Genomic DNA, 12,615 nt, shown 5'->3' with positions numbered 1-12,615 from the left:
GTGAGAGGTTCTCATCTCAGAGTCAGTCTGTTCAAAGGAATTTCACACTGTTGATGTATAATCTTGTTGCTTGTGACGGTTATCATATGAGAGTTCAGTTAGGATATGAGGAGCAAAGGATTGTTCAAATAGATTTTTTTCTTGTATAGGCCAGACTTGTGATTTAGAAAACAGCTGTAAGGCATGAAGGTTGGGTTATGGCAAGAATTAATGGTCTGGTTAAACATAAGAAGAAATTGAGTCACGACACGGAGGAAATATGTAGAATGTTAGCCTAGATGAGGGTAGGCTACCTTAGGATCCTATGCCAGTTAGCCCTCCCTCATCCTCTACCCTTCCTGGTCCTGTTCCTTCTGCTCCTACCAGTCAGCCTCCACCTCATGACTCCCCAGGGATTCAAGCCTAGTGACAACAGTTCTCCCCGTAATATGTTGAATAATTCACATTCCTCTCTGTGGCTGAATGTGAGAAAGCCCTCTCTATGTTTGAAACCAAATATTTTTGGTGGAGATAAGTGAGAGATGTCAGCCAAGGGTGGGTCATGCCTTCTCTTACATTGTTCTTTGTCTCATTCCTGTTCGACTACTCAAACGGGAAGAGGACAAGACAAAATGCTTACCCAAAAAGCATTTGGTAAATGAGCTTTGTCTCCTTCTTCCAATGAGTTGGAAGTGTTTGTTCCAAGGTCTTGGTATGGTAAATGTTATGGAGAAGATGCATTACTCATTTGTCAATTAGTTGATTCTGTGCAGTAGAGGCAAGTCAGTTTGTTTTGATAAATGTACAGCAGGGTGTCTGCCAGTGAAAAACTGAATGTATTTTAATTTGTGTGATTGCATATAGAAATAAATGTGCTTAACTTAATGTTTTGTCAGTTGAGATGGGTGTGTATGGTCGCAGAGCTGTTCTTATACAGGTAAGATGAAATAGGGCCAGTGCTGCTTCCTTGTCATGCACTCTTTAGTACCCAGTTTCATCTCACTATTTTCATTTGTTTTGTCCAATTCTCTTGCATCAAAAGCTACTGCTGTTTAATGTCATTTTTTCCATACCTGGACCTTCAGGTTTTGGTCATTCAACCACGAAATTTGCTGAGGAGTTGGAAGATCCATTTGCTTCATTTTCATCAAAGATTAGTGTACTTACAGGTAGTCCTCACTTATCGGTAGGAGCTTCATAAGTAACCTCTGGCTGCCTCTGTTTGACTGAGAGTTTGCCAGTCTGGTAGACTCTACCAGTAGGAAGTTTATTCAGTTGGTCAAGTCTTGCCGGTCTATGGTGAAAATGGACTATTTCATTAAAACGTTTTCATTCTTTAGAAATTTGGTCCTTTCTAGACTGGTACATATTTAGGTGCAGAAGTTCATATTATTAAGTAAATGGCAACACACTTAATGTGGGAATGTGAGCATCTAGGACAGAACTTGGTTTTCTTAATTATATAAATAAAAGCTAATAAAGATGGCATTGGAGAGACTACAAATTTATGCAATAGTCACCCTTAAGGATAGGGAACTATGGTTTAATTTGCTTTTCAAAATGTTTATCCAGAAGAGAAGGCATTTTGAGTGTAGAAGTACTTCCATAATTATTGATAGAGAAAAACATAGTAAAAAGTAAAAAAAACTAAGCCTTTGATCCAAATAGGCACTAGATAAACAATTTTGGGTCTGTCAGGAAAGAATTAAGTGTAGATCCCTGAGTTGTGCAAGTGCTGAAGGAAGGTTTTGTGAGCCCATTCTTCTTTCTTTAATTTCACTACCCCTTCAAGTTTACCTGCGTCCTTCAGAGAAATTAAGAGCTTTGCAAGAGGAAACTCAAGCACAAATAAAAAAATGGTCAGTTCTAGATGCCTGGAAGCTGAATAAGTTTGTGAAGCTTACAAAATTCTGCATGGAGTCATCAAAGACTGTTCTTGAGGGCAATCAGATGTATGATTACCTACTTCCACATTCCAATCAATGTGGATTTCAAGAAGTATCTCCAGTTTGTATTTGACAGTCATTTTTGAGTTCTCTGTTTTGGACTAAGAACTGCTCATCAGGAATTCATGATAGTTTTTGCCCCAGTTTCAAGATGTCTACAATTTCTTAGAAAATATGAGTTTTCTGTTGCATTTTGATAGTTGGCTATTTTGGCAAATTCTTTGCAAGCAGTTTTGAGTGCAAGAGATTTGGTCTGGGAGTTGACAGAAATGTTTGGCATAACGTGCAATTTTCCAAAGTCCTGACTGATTCAATTGATCTGTTACAGATCTACTCTTCTCAGTTTTGACAGAATTTTGTTCCTCAATGGCTCTTCCTGTCTGGAAATGGATAAGTCTGATGAGACACAGTCTCAATACAAAAATTTGTGCCTTTAGTGAAACTATGTTTGTTCCGATACGAATGCAAACCATCAGTCCTTTAACAATAGGAATGTAACTTGCGGCAGCTGGAACCGGTCGTAAGCTTCGAACAAGGGAGTTCGGTAGTTAACTGCTTGTCTGACAGTCAGTGCACTGTGCGACTGGGAGGTGAAGATCCACTTTGCTTTCGGCCGCGCTGGGTGACAGACGTGTTCTCCACTTTTCTCTGCCTGCCTTTCGTTGTATGCTTTGTTTTCTCCAAACCTTGGTTTGCTTTTGTGTAAATTGTTCTCAATACTGTAAGTACGTGTGCTTGTATTTTTTCAATTTATTTTGGATTCTCGTGAGCTGGAGAGTTCTCTACGCCCCCCCCAATCAGCCGCAGGACTTGCCATGGTGTGGAGGGCCTTAGATGTGGGGCCTTCCGCTCCTTTCCCGAGGTAGACCCTCATGAATTCTGTGCTCGGTGTCGGGGGCACGAATGCTCTTGCATCGAGCCCTGTGATCATTGTGTTTTGTGGTCGGAGGAGCAGTGGGCGCTCTTTGAGGAGAGGAGGAAGCGACATAGGCCTGCCAAGGAGTCATCGGAGGGCTCTCCGGCTACCCTGGTCACGGACACGTCGTCTTCCTTCCTCCCTCCATCTCAGCTCCCGCTTATGGCTCCTTTCCCTTGGGGGGGGGTTCTCGCTCCTTCTCTTCGCCCAATCCGTCGAGAGTAGAGGAAGGGGTGAGATACCTTGACATCCAATTGTACTCGGGGTCTTCCATTCGCTCGGGGTGGGGCTTGTCCCCCCACGGGCGAGGGGGAACCCCTCCTACTAACCCGACTTTTGCTTCCTCAGGTGCGATCGCCGCGGGTGACGACCTCGGCCAGATGTGGCACTTGCTGGGTCTTCAGGGGACACCGAGTATTCGGGGGCTTTTGGATCACCTGGCGAGTAGCTCTGCTCCGGTCACTCATGGACCGGTGACCACCACCACCACCACCGTATCAACCCCAGGTATGCCGCCCCTCCTCACCTGGTGTATACGCAGTATACCACGACGGTGACCCCTTCAGTTGCAGTGCAGGCGCCGTTGTCCAGCGTTCCGAGGAGGGTCGTAACACCGCTGCCCAGGTTCGCCACTCTCTCCTCAGCCCCCGACTTCCGGTGCCCCAAGAGCTCGCCCCTGGACCTGTCACCAGTACCCAGGAGGTCGCTGGCCGCTGTCCCGCCTCATGCCGTGCCTGCCATGCCTGCCGTACCTGCCGTACAAGATGCTACCTGTTCTTTCTCCTGGTCCAGCCCCTGCCAACGTCATTCCTGCCCGTGGTGTTGCTGCCCCAGTCACAGGTCCTTCGGCAATTGCCCCAGCTCCGTCCTGGATGGAGGACCTGACGACTGTCCTGAGGAAGCTGACGAAGAAGAGGAAGAGGAAGAAGTTGTCGTCGTCGTCTTCATCGTCTTCTTCGTCGTCGTCTGCTGCCACCTCTTCCCCTTCGACTTCCAAGGCTTCATGGTCGAGGAAGAAGAAGGCTGCCCCTCCCCTCCTAAGAAGGCTCCTTCTGGAACTTCTCAGGGCCTGTCCCACTCTGGTGGGATGGGGGGTCCTTCCTCTGGTCCTCCTGCTCCTTTGGAAGCGGGGCCCGTCTCTCCTTCCGCAAGGAAGAAGACTACGGGGACCAGAGGGGTACTTCCTCGCCTGGTGCTAGGGGCCTCTGCTGCTACACCAGGTTCTGTCTCGGCCGCTCGTTCGCGAGAGTACCGAGTGTACGGTCACCTGCCGGTGGCTGTACAGCCAAGAACCAGACGCCAGAGCTCGCTCGGCGCCAGGTTCACGGCACGGAGCGGAAGGCTGGTTAGAGCCACTCAGGCGACTCTCACCAGGCCAGCTCTCGCTCCTGTAGTGACCAGCCAGTCACACGGGTTGACGTGACAGTCCCAGACCGACCACGGGCTGAGGCTGGGAAGGGGTCCCCCGATCGCTGGCGCCAGCCAGTGGTTCGACGCGCCGTGAGGACAAGCACCGGTCTCACCGCGACAGTGGTCTCTGCAGGTCGCCTGACCGCTGCTCCCACAGGAACCTGACGGGTAGGGCAACCAGCAGCAGTTCCTCTGACGCACGAGATCGGGACCACTGTTCTCGATCCAGCCGTTCTCTCCAGGGGAACGGCGTGACCAGGCCTGTAGCTCGATCCCCACCGCGGGTTGGTGATCGCCTGCAACCCCCCAAGAAAACTGGTTCTGCCAGTGAGCGAGGGGGGACCGTCAGGTCTTCCTCTCCCGTGCCTTCGACTTCCTCGGTTACACCGGGAAGGGCGAGACACCGAGGAGGTGATCGTGAGGGCGTGCCCCGCACGATCCCGTCATGACGCCGTATGGTACCAGGCACGGTCTTAGGATCGAACAGTCGTGACGTGCAAGTGATAGGAGGAGACCCAGAGGTGTCCTATCGCTATTCCCCCTCCTGAAGGGGGAGGATCTCGGGAGTTGCTCTTGGTTGAGGGGCTTGATGGTCCTACTCCGCAAGATGCAGTCACTCCAGGGATCCAGAGGAACTTTGCCGAGGTTATTGCGCCGATTTGTCAGCACAACAACCTCGGGGAAGGATCGCCGCTCCCACCATCCGAGCCACATCCCGGCTCAAATCGTTTTTGGGGTCTAAGAAGGAACCCACCGACGTGGGTCTGCCGCGATCGCAGCTTGCCGACTCTGTTGGACCAAGTGAAGTCTCTCGTCTTCGGACAGGACGGCTCGCTCAGACCGAAAAGGCTACTTCCTCCTCCTACTACTGCGACAGCTGCGATTTTACGTGCGTCGGAGGACGGTATCGGCTCTCTCCTGTCAGGTATTGATCTGCCCTACCCAGACGACGTTCACAGTGGCGGCAGACCCTTACCTACAGTGCGAGTTCGTAACCCTCCTCGGGGAAACGTTTCTCCTGACAGATACGTTTTCCCAGACTCTGGAAGGCCATCGCCGCAAGGTGATGGCTGCTCCTACTCTCTTCTCCAACTGCTAGTTCCGCTGGGAAGGCGAGCGAGTATCCAATTCCTCCCCCATTCCCTCTCTCCTTACGGCTATGAGGGAAAGGGGAGGGATCCTGCTGAGAGTTCGCTGTAGGATCCCACATTGGGGACTACGTTACCAGGGGGACCTTCGGGTCCTACCTGACGTAAGTCCCCCGTCGTTGAGGAAGGATCCTGCCCCATCCTCGATTTCTACGGGAATCGGGAAGACCACCAACCGATGATCGTTTGACGAATTCTGGGGGGGGTTCGCCAAGTGCTTAGAATTCTGCTGAATTTCTAGCACTCTTCAGTGTTTCGAGTATTTTACGATCTCCAAACACTTAGGCGAAACCACGGTCCAGGGTGGGCTAGACGAGAATCCCCAATAATTTTACCAACGATAATCGGGAACCTCGCCGAATGCTCGAATTCCTGGAATTTCTAGCGTTTGAAAGAAGCACTGCTGCTGAAGGAAGAATATCTCACAGTAGGCGACCAACCCTGGTAATAGAGTAGAACGGTACGGGAACATCCAGTTTGGCTTGAACTATTGTCTTCGGTATTCTGTTCACCATTGAAGCTCTCCTTCGGGAAGACTTCTCCTTCACTCTCTTGATAGAGAATGAAGGCGGTCGATCTCCAATCTTACTCTCATTCCTCGAAGGGAAAAGAATTTAAGATGGAGATCGTTGTACAGAAACCTACAAATATACTATGAGATTACCCTCGCGACTGATTCTGTTAAGCAATTGAATTGTCCGGGGTGTAGGCGCATACCGTAAGTTATCTCTACGGATTGTGACTGAGACGACTAGTATCCTAATTGAACTGCAACTCGGGACTGCCTGCAACCTCCCAGGAGTTACCAGCTTCGATTTTAGATACTTATGGTATTGTCATGACGACACCAACTCAGCTTTTGTATTTGACCGAAATCCGTTTTGTTTAAATATAATTGCTTGAGCGTATTTTTTATGCTCGATGGTTCTAGCCGAACACATTCCTTCGTGGAAAGGATTAACTGGCAGCTCAGGATGAAGAGTCAGTGAGAGCTAACTGTGTATTGGACTGCTCGATAGCAGATCAGTACCAGCTGCTCTCCGAGATGCACGGTCGGTTATGTCTCTCTCCCCTGCATTGATTGACTACTGAACCGTATCTCTGCCCAACATCACAGACTTAGGTCTCTGATTAACGGGGATTCTCGCATACATGAATGACCATGTACTGCTGTGACGCTCGATTTACATCGCCTTCGACATTGCAAGAATTTTCAAGCGTGATATCTCTTGGACTCTTTCATCTTTCTGTTTACCGCACGGTAACAGAAATCTTGTACTAGTCTCCCACTGCATCGCACTGCGATAATGCGGAATGATTTCTTCAGATATCTGAGTTTGTCTTCAAAATATCTCGTATTCATAGGTGTGCAATTGTTCATTGTTCACCCTTGAATTAACAGATCTATCGGAAGACATCGCCTACTCCCACCCGACCTGCCAGCTCTACTTTCAAAATTTCAGCCCATGAGAAGCAGTTCTTCAGTCAGTAATTCCCTGTGTTTTCATTACTGAAAAACGCCCTGCTTTCATTGCAACTACGACTCCTCACCGGACAGCAGTGAAATAGCGGTTAGTGTTTTCAGTCATTTGTAAGCACCAGGGTCAAGAATCTTGAGAATCCTTCTCTCGATTCGGCTGTGAAGACGTAGGTTGCATTCACTGTCCACCTTCGTCTTCAACGGCACAGTGTTTGTTTCTCCTTAGCTGACATTCAACTATGAGAATGTCTTGCCATCAGGGACCTCGGTCCTCTAGAAGGCAATTGACTTTAGCCTGTTGGGCACATGCCTTAAATAAGAGAATCATCACCTCGCCGTCCGGCATCGGTTATAAACAAATATATGATTTGTTTGGTCTTTCGGCATAATCCTTTAAAGGGCGAAGGTCCAGTATGGGTACTGGACATCACCGAAGTCGAGAAGAGGGATAGGTCATGCAACTATTCCCTTCTTTTCTTCTTAGGGAAACTGCATGACTTTTCCTGCGAAGTCAAGCATCCAGGGGATGGATCCGTGACGCTCGATTTTGTACCGAAACTTCGTAGCGAAGACTCAGAACCCTTTGGTCCCTAAGACGATCGTTCGAGTCCTTCACAATCCCCTCCCTAATGGACTTCACCGCCATCGATGCGAAGGAGATGCTGCTTTGTCCTGTGAGGGTGCGACGGGGCTATCTGAAGAAAACTCGACACCCCAGGCTGAGTGTTGACGCCTCTTCGTTAGCACCGGGATGACCTAGAAAGAAGTACAGGAACACTCTTTCCTTCTGACTACGTGAGGTGATCAGGAGGGCGTACGAAGCTGATGGTAGCGATAACATCCGCACCCTTTGTCCGAGAGCCCACGAAGTCAGAGATATTGGTTCTTCTTCCCTCACGATCAGGCAAGAACCTCTCCGTGGCACAGGTACTGAAGGCAGGGGTCTGGTACAACAGACCACATGCACCTCCTTCTACCTTCGGGATATTGCCCACGGGTCCTTGGATACTTTTTCCTTGGGACCCGTGGTGGCTGCTCAACACGTGTAGCTAAACCCAGACCCTCGCAGGCTGAACAGCATCGAGTCCTGGTGTGACTGTAAGATGGATGAGTGAATGAGAGTGTGACTGGCTCCTCTTCCCATCTTTTTCTCCCCCTCACCTGTGGGTAGAGGGATACAGTCGTCACCCTGCTGGATAAGGACGAGATGCAGGTGAGCTACTTGACAGAGCCCCATCGTATCCCTTTCACTAGGGATGGGAGCGAATATCCACCAATTCCCAACCCCCAACAAAGGGGGGGGGGGGGGAGTGGAAGCCAACAAGAGACAAACCCATAACCTTAATGTTGCCTCTTGCAAACAGGAACAAGTTCTTTGCCTTGCTGTGGTACAAAAGAGATATGCTTGGCCTCTCTCCTTAGTACTTGGTCCAGAGGTCTGACCATTGATCTGCGGTGCACACCCCCTGATCACTCGCTCTTACAACCAGGGAGGCATTCCAAGGTTGGGCGAACACCCGTCTGTTCACAAAAGACTCAGATTCCTCCCACCAAGAAGTGAGTCTTCCATTGTAAAAGGACCGAAAGGTTAGTATCCCGTGTCGGAACAAATGCAATTTGTCCAAAATTCATTTTTCCTAACTATACAAACCTGAGTCCTTTTACACAGTCCCTCACCTCATGCCACCCCTCACTTTGCATTTTTTGCTTGGGCCTAAGCAAAAGTGATTCTTCGCCTCCACCCCGTCGCGTGGAGCGCGCACTGTCAGACAAGCAGTTAACTACCGAACTCCCCTTCCCGTTCGAAAGCTTACGACCATCCAGGTGCCGCTAGTTACCTTCCTATTGTAAAAGGACCTCAGGTTTGTATAGTTAGGAAAAATGCAATTTTGGACAAATTGTCATATTAACAACAGATAGGGTAAGTAACATAAAATATATATGAATGACAAATAACAAATAACCTATGAAGTGAGACTCATGTCAGACTTCTAAACAAAGTCATTTGCATTAAGTTTGAACTTCCTTAGGTCCAAGTTACCTAATATAGTACTGCAGTACTATATGTATTAGGTTATAGCTGGAACATAACTAAGAGTAAATTTTGTGGTATTGAAAAGGCAACTGCATTACATACATAGTATGTGATGGTGGATTGTGGCCAATAATTTAAGATTCGAGTCATTTGCTGAGGGATGAACAATGGAACAATATTCAGTGCTTGGCAGAATAAGACAATAAACATTTCCCAAGGAGTGATGGATCTCCAGAAATCTTGGAAAACTCACAATTATGTTTTTTGTGTAATTGAAAAAGGTAGATCTGATATGTATCTAAAGAGTGAATTTAGAATGGAGAATGACACTGGATCCCTGCACATGTTGGTATTACAGGGAATAAAGAGTTAGATAAAACAGCAGTAAGCAAAGCTAGATCATATTTGCAGTGTATGTGGCACTACTGATGCCTGATATAATGAATAAATAGCAGAATTGTAGAATGGGGAACCAGTTAACGAATTAAAACAGTTTACCCACAATAGATTTGTTAAAATCATATTAGAACTGACGGTATCCTATCTAAGAAGAGATGTGTGTTTAAGCACAGTTACATAGTAGTTTGCACACCCATTATCCCATTTGTGAAGACTAGTCAACAATAGAACTCTGTTTACATACAGACCACACTTATTTTCCCAAAAAATAGTGCTTGTTGCATTTCCCACAGGCAGAATGCCACAGTCTGAGAGATAGACATGGCCTGTACATCCTTGCTAAAGATTCTTAAAGGGGATATCATATTTATTGTGACGTATTGATTTCAGAAGTTGGGCTTCTGCAGATGATTTGAATATATTGTATTTCGCTCAAAAGGTTTATGGTTTTGTATCAGTTAACCTATAATTTTTGAAAGTAGATAGTACCAATGAAAATTTTCCCAAAAATTTATTATGATGTTCACGTAGCAGTAAAGGAAGTAGTAATTCTTTTTAAAACAGTAGTGTTTGTTAAAAGTCAAGTTTTGCAATAAATATGTGTAAGCCTTGTATTTCATTCACTTTCAGAATGCAAGAGATAGAGATAAGAAGGGCACCGAAGAAGAGGAGACGTGATAAGTTGGAGGATAAACTTGCCCGCCAGAAAGTAAAAGAACAGATTGAGAGGATCGACTAGCCAGAAAAAGAAATGTTTCCAGACAAGGCAGAGACTTCTGAAGCCAAAGCTCAGCCAGTAGTCAACTCAGAGTACTAAGAGTACTAGCACACCTGCTGCACCTGCACAATCTGGTCAAAAGAAAGAATACACCACAACCAGACTCCAGGTTTAATTTTTTTTTATTTTCAAATCGGTGAAGGTTTTGAGCATAGTACTAGTTTAAATTCAAGTGAATAGCATACTTTTATTCAAGTGAATTGTTCCTACACGTAATACAAACCCTCGGTCCTCTACATAAGGAATTACTTTCAGCGTAGCTGGAAGATCGGTCATAAGAGAATAACAACAAGGTAGTTAGGCAGTAACTGCTTGTCTGATAGTCAGGAGTCCTGCCTGACTGGACGTAAACGTTTCAGGACAAGATAGTTCTCTCAGCGCCATCAGATCGACAAGTTACTTCCTCCTCCTCTACCTCGTCAGTGGCGCTTCTACTTGCCCTTGGAGAACCCACTGCCGACTTACCAGGTTGATCCGGAGTTAGTACGCCTGACTCATGGCTTGCCTCTGCAGCACCTTCTGTTGGAGAACCTTTGGTTCATACAGCAAGAGGCAGCGGCATTGGAGGCTACTGCTATGGCAGTCCTCCAGGTCGTCTCCTGGCTGGATCTGTGGTCCCTCACAGTATCCAAGGATGCGGCTACTTCGGGATCGATAGTTCCTGGAGAAGACTCTGGCGGCAGGGCAGTTTCCTACCTGGTCACCAGACTGCCAAACCTGTGGGCCAACCTGGGTTCTTAGGAGGAGGGACACTGTCCTAACTCATATAACCATGGTGGCTGGTCCAGAATCGGCATTGGGACTTAGAAATGGACCGTTGCTGGGTTCCTCCTCTCTCTTCCTTAGAGAGATAGACAAGTGGAGAGCTGAGGACAGCGACCGTCTTGTCCACCAGGCAGTTGCTAAGACATCTGGGCTGTCTCAAGCAACTGTGGCTAGGCCTCAAAGCCAAGCTAGCTCTTCCTCTGCCCCCAAGACTGTCTCTTCGTTGAAAAGGGCACAAGGAAAGACCTAGCCTTCCTTCTTCACTTCAAGAGGGGAGCAACAGCCCCCTCTCAACCTTCCTTCTCTCGCGGGAAGGGAGGTAAGCGAAAGGGGAAGAAGGGGAAAGGCTAGGGACAGCGTTCCCCCTCAGCTGCTGCCATCAGTGGGGGGTTGCCTGGCGAGCCATTGGGCAACATGGCAGCTCTATGGAGCTGAGGCCTGTGTAGTAGATGTCCTTTGGGAGGGATATCTTCTGCCCTTTGAGTTAAGGCCACCCCTCACCGATTGTCCTGTCCATCTCCAAACATATGTTCCTAGTTCTGCCAAGGATCTGTCACTCAAGGAGGAAGTGCTATTGATGCTGGGAAAAAGAGCTGTGGAAATTGTCCGAGATCCTTCACCGGGCCGGGGTTCTACAGCCTCCTTTTCCTGGTGAAGGCTATGGGGGCTGAGACCGGTGATAGATCTCCCTCCCTTGAACCGATTTGTTTCGCCAGACTTGGTTCACAATGGAGACAGCATGCTCCGTGCTCGCCTCTTTGTTCCGACACGGCATACAAACCTTCGGTCCTTTTACAATAGGAAGGTACTAGCGGCAGCTGGATAGGTCGTAAGCTTTCGAACAAGGGGTTCGGTAGTTAACTGCTTGTCCGACAGGCGCGCGCAGCGCGCGCGACTGGGAGGTAAACAAACCACTTTTGCTTTCGGCCTCACAGCGATGACGTGTGTGTTCGACGCTCTCTGCCCGCTTCTCGTCGTTTGCTTTCTTGAGTATATGGTTGTGTTTGTGTATGAAAGAATTCATTGTAAGTACTAATCATTTCTCTCTTTTCATATTAATTGAACTGCAATTAATTAATGATGGAATCTCCTCGCCTCGCTACCCCACGGAGACTATGCCCGGGTACCGAAGGGCGTAAATGCGGGAAGTTCCGCTCTTTCCCGGAGATAGACCCTCATATTTGTGTGCTCGGTGTCGGGGGCGCGAATGCTCCCGAGCCGAGCCTTGTAATGTGTTTATTAATTGGTCGGAGGCGCAGTGGATTTTGTATGAGGGCAGGAGGAAGCGAAGGCCTGCAAAGGAGTCGTCGGAAAGCTCTCCCGCGACTCCTTTGGTGACGGACACTTCGTCTTCTTTCCTGCCGCCCGCTCAACTTCCACGTCTCGCGCCTTCCCCTTCGGGGGGGGGTTTCTAGGTCCTTCTCCTCTCCTGACTTGTCGAGTGTGGAGGAGGGCGCTAGATACCCTGACGTCGAGTTGTACTCTGGGTCCTCTATCCGTTCGTCTTCGCGCGAACGGGTAGAGGATCCCCCTAATCACCCGACTTTTGCCTCCTCATGGTGCGGTTGCCGCGAAGGATGACCTCGGACAGGTGTGGGCATCGTTGGGGCTGCAGGGCGTGCCGAGTGTCCAGGGGCTGCTCTACCATCTCGCTGGCTCCGTGGCGGTCACCCATGCAACGGTCACGACCACCACCACGACCATTACAACACCCGGCTACGCTTCACCTCCTCACTTGGTGTACACCCAGCACGCGGTC

At 48.4% G+C, this 12,615-nt stretch overlaps 1 protein-coding gene across 2 annotated transcripts in view; it reads left to right on the top strand.

Annotated features, from left to right (window-relative positions):
* Nucleotides 1-12,615, top strand: part of LOC135212147 (UBX domain-containing protein 1-like) — a 178,873-nt gene that overhangs the window by 100,369 nt on the left and 65,889 nt on the right. The window contains exon 6 of one of the 2 annotated variants that reach the window (XM_064245559.1): nt 9,944-9,968. The exons of the other annotated variant lie outside the window; for it this stretch is intronic. Coding sequence (XP_064101629.1) covers nt 9,944-9,968 — 25 coding nt within the window. The remainder of the gene's footprint in view (nt 1-9,943; nt 9,969-12,615) is intronic. 2 annotated transcript variants of the gene reach the window in all.

The sequence above is a fragment of the Macrobrachium nipponense genome, chromosome 40 (genome assembly GCF_015104395.2).
Source record: "Macrobrachium nipponense isolate FS-2020 chromosome 40, ASM1510439v2, whole genome shotgun sequence".
Lineage (NCBI taxonomy): Eukaryota > Metazoa > Arthropoda > Malacostraca > Decapoda > Palaemonidae > Macrobrachium > Macrobrachium nipponense.
The sequence above is the reverse complement of the archived record's forward strand: the minus strand, read 5'-3'. Positions and strand labels throughout refer to the sequence as shown.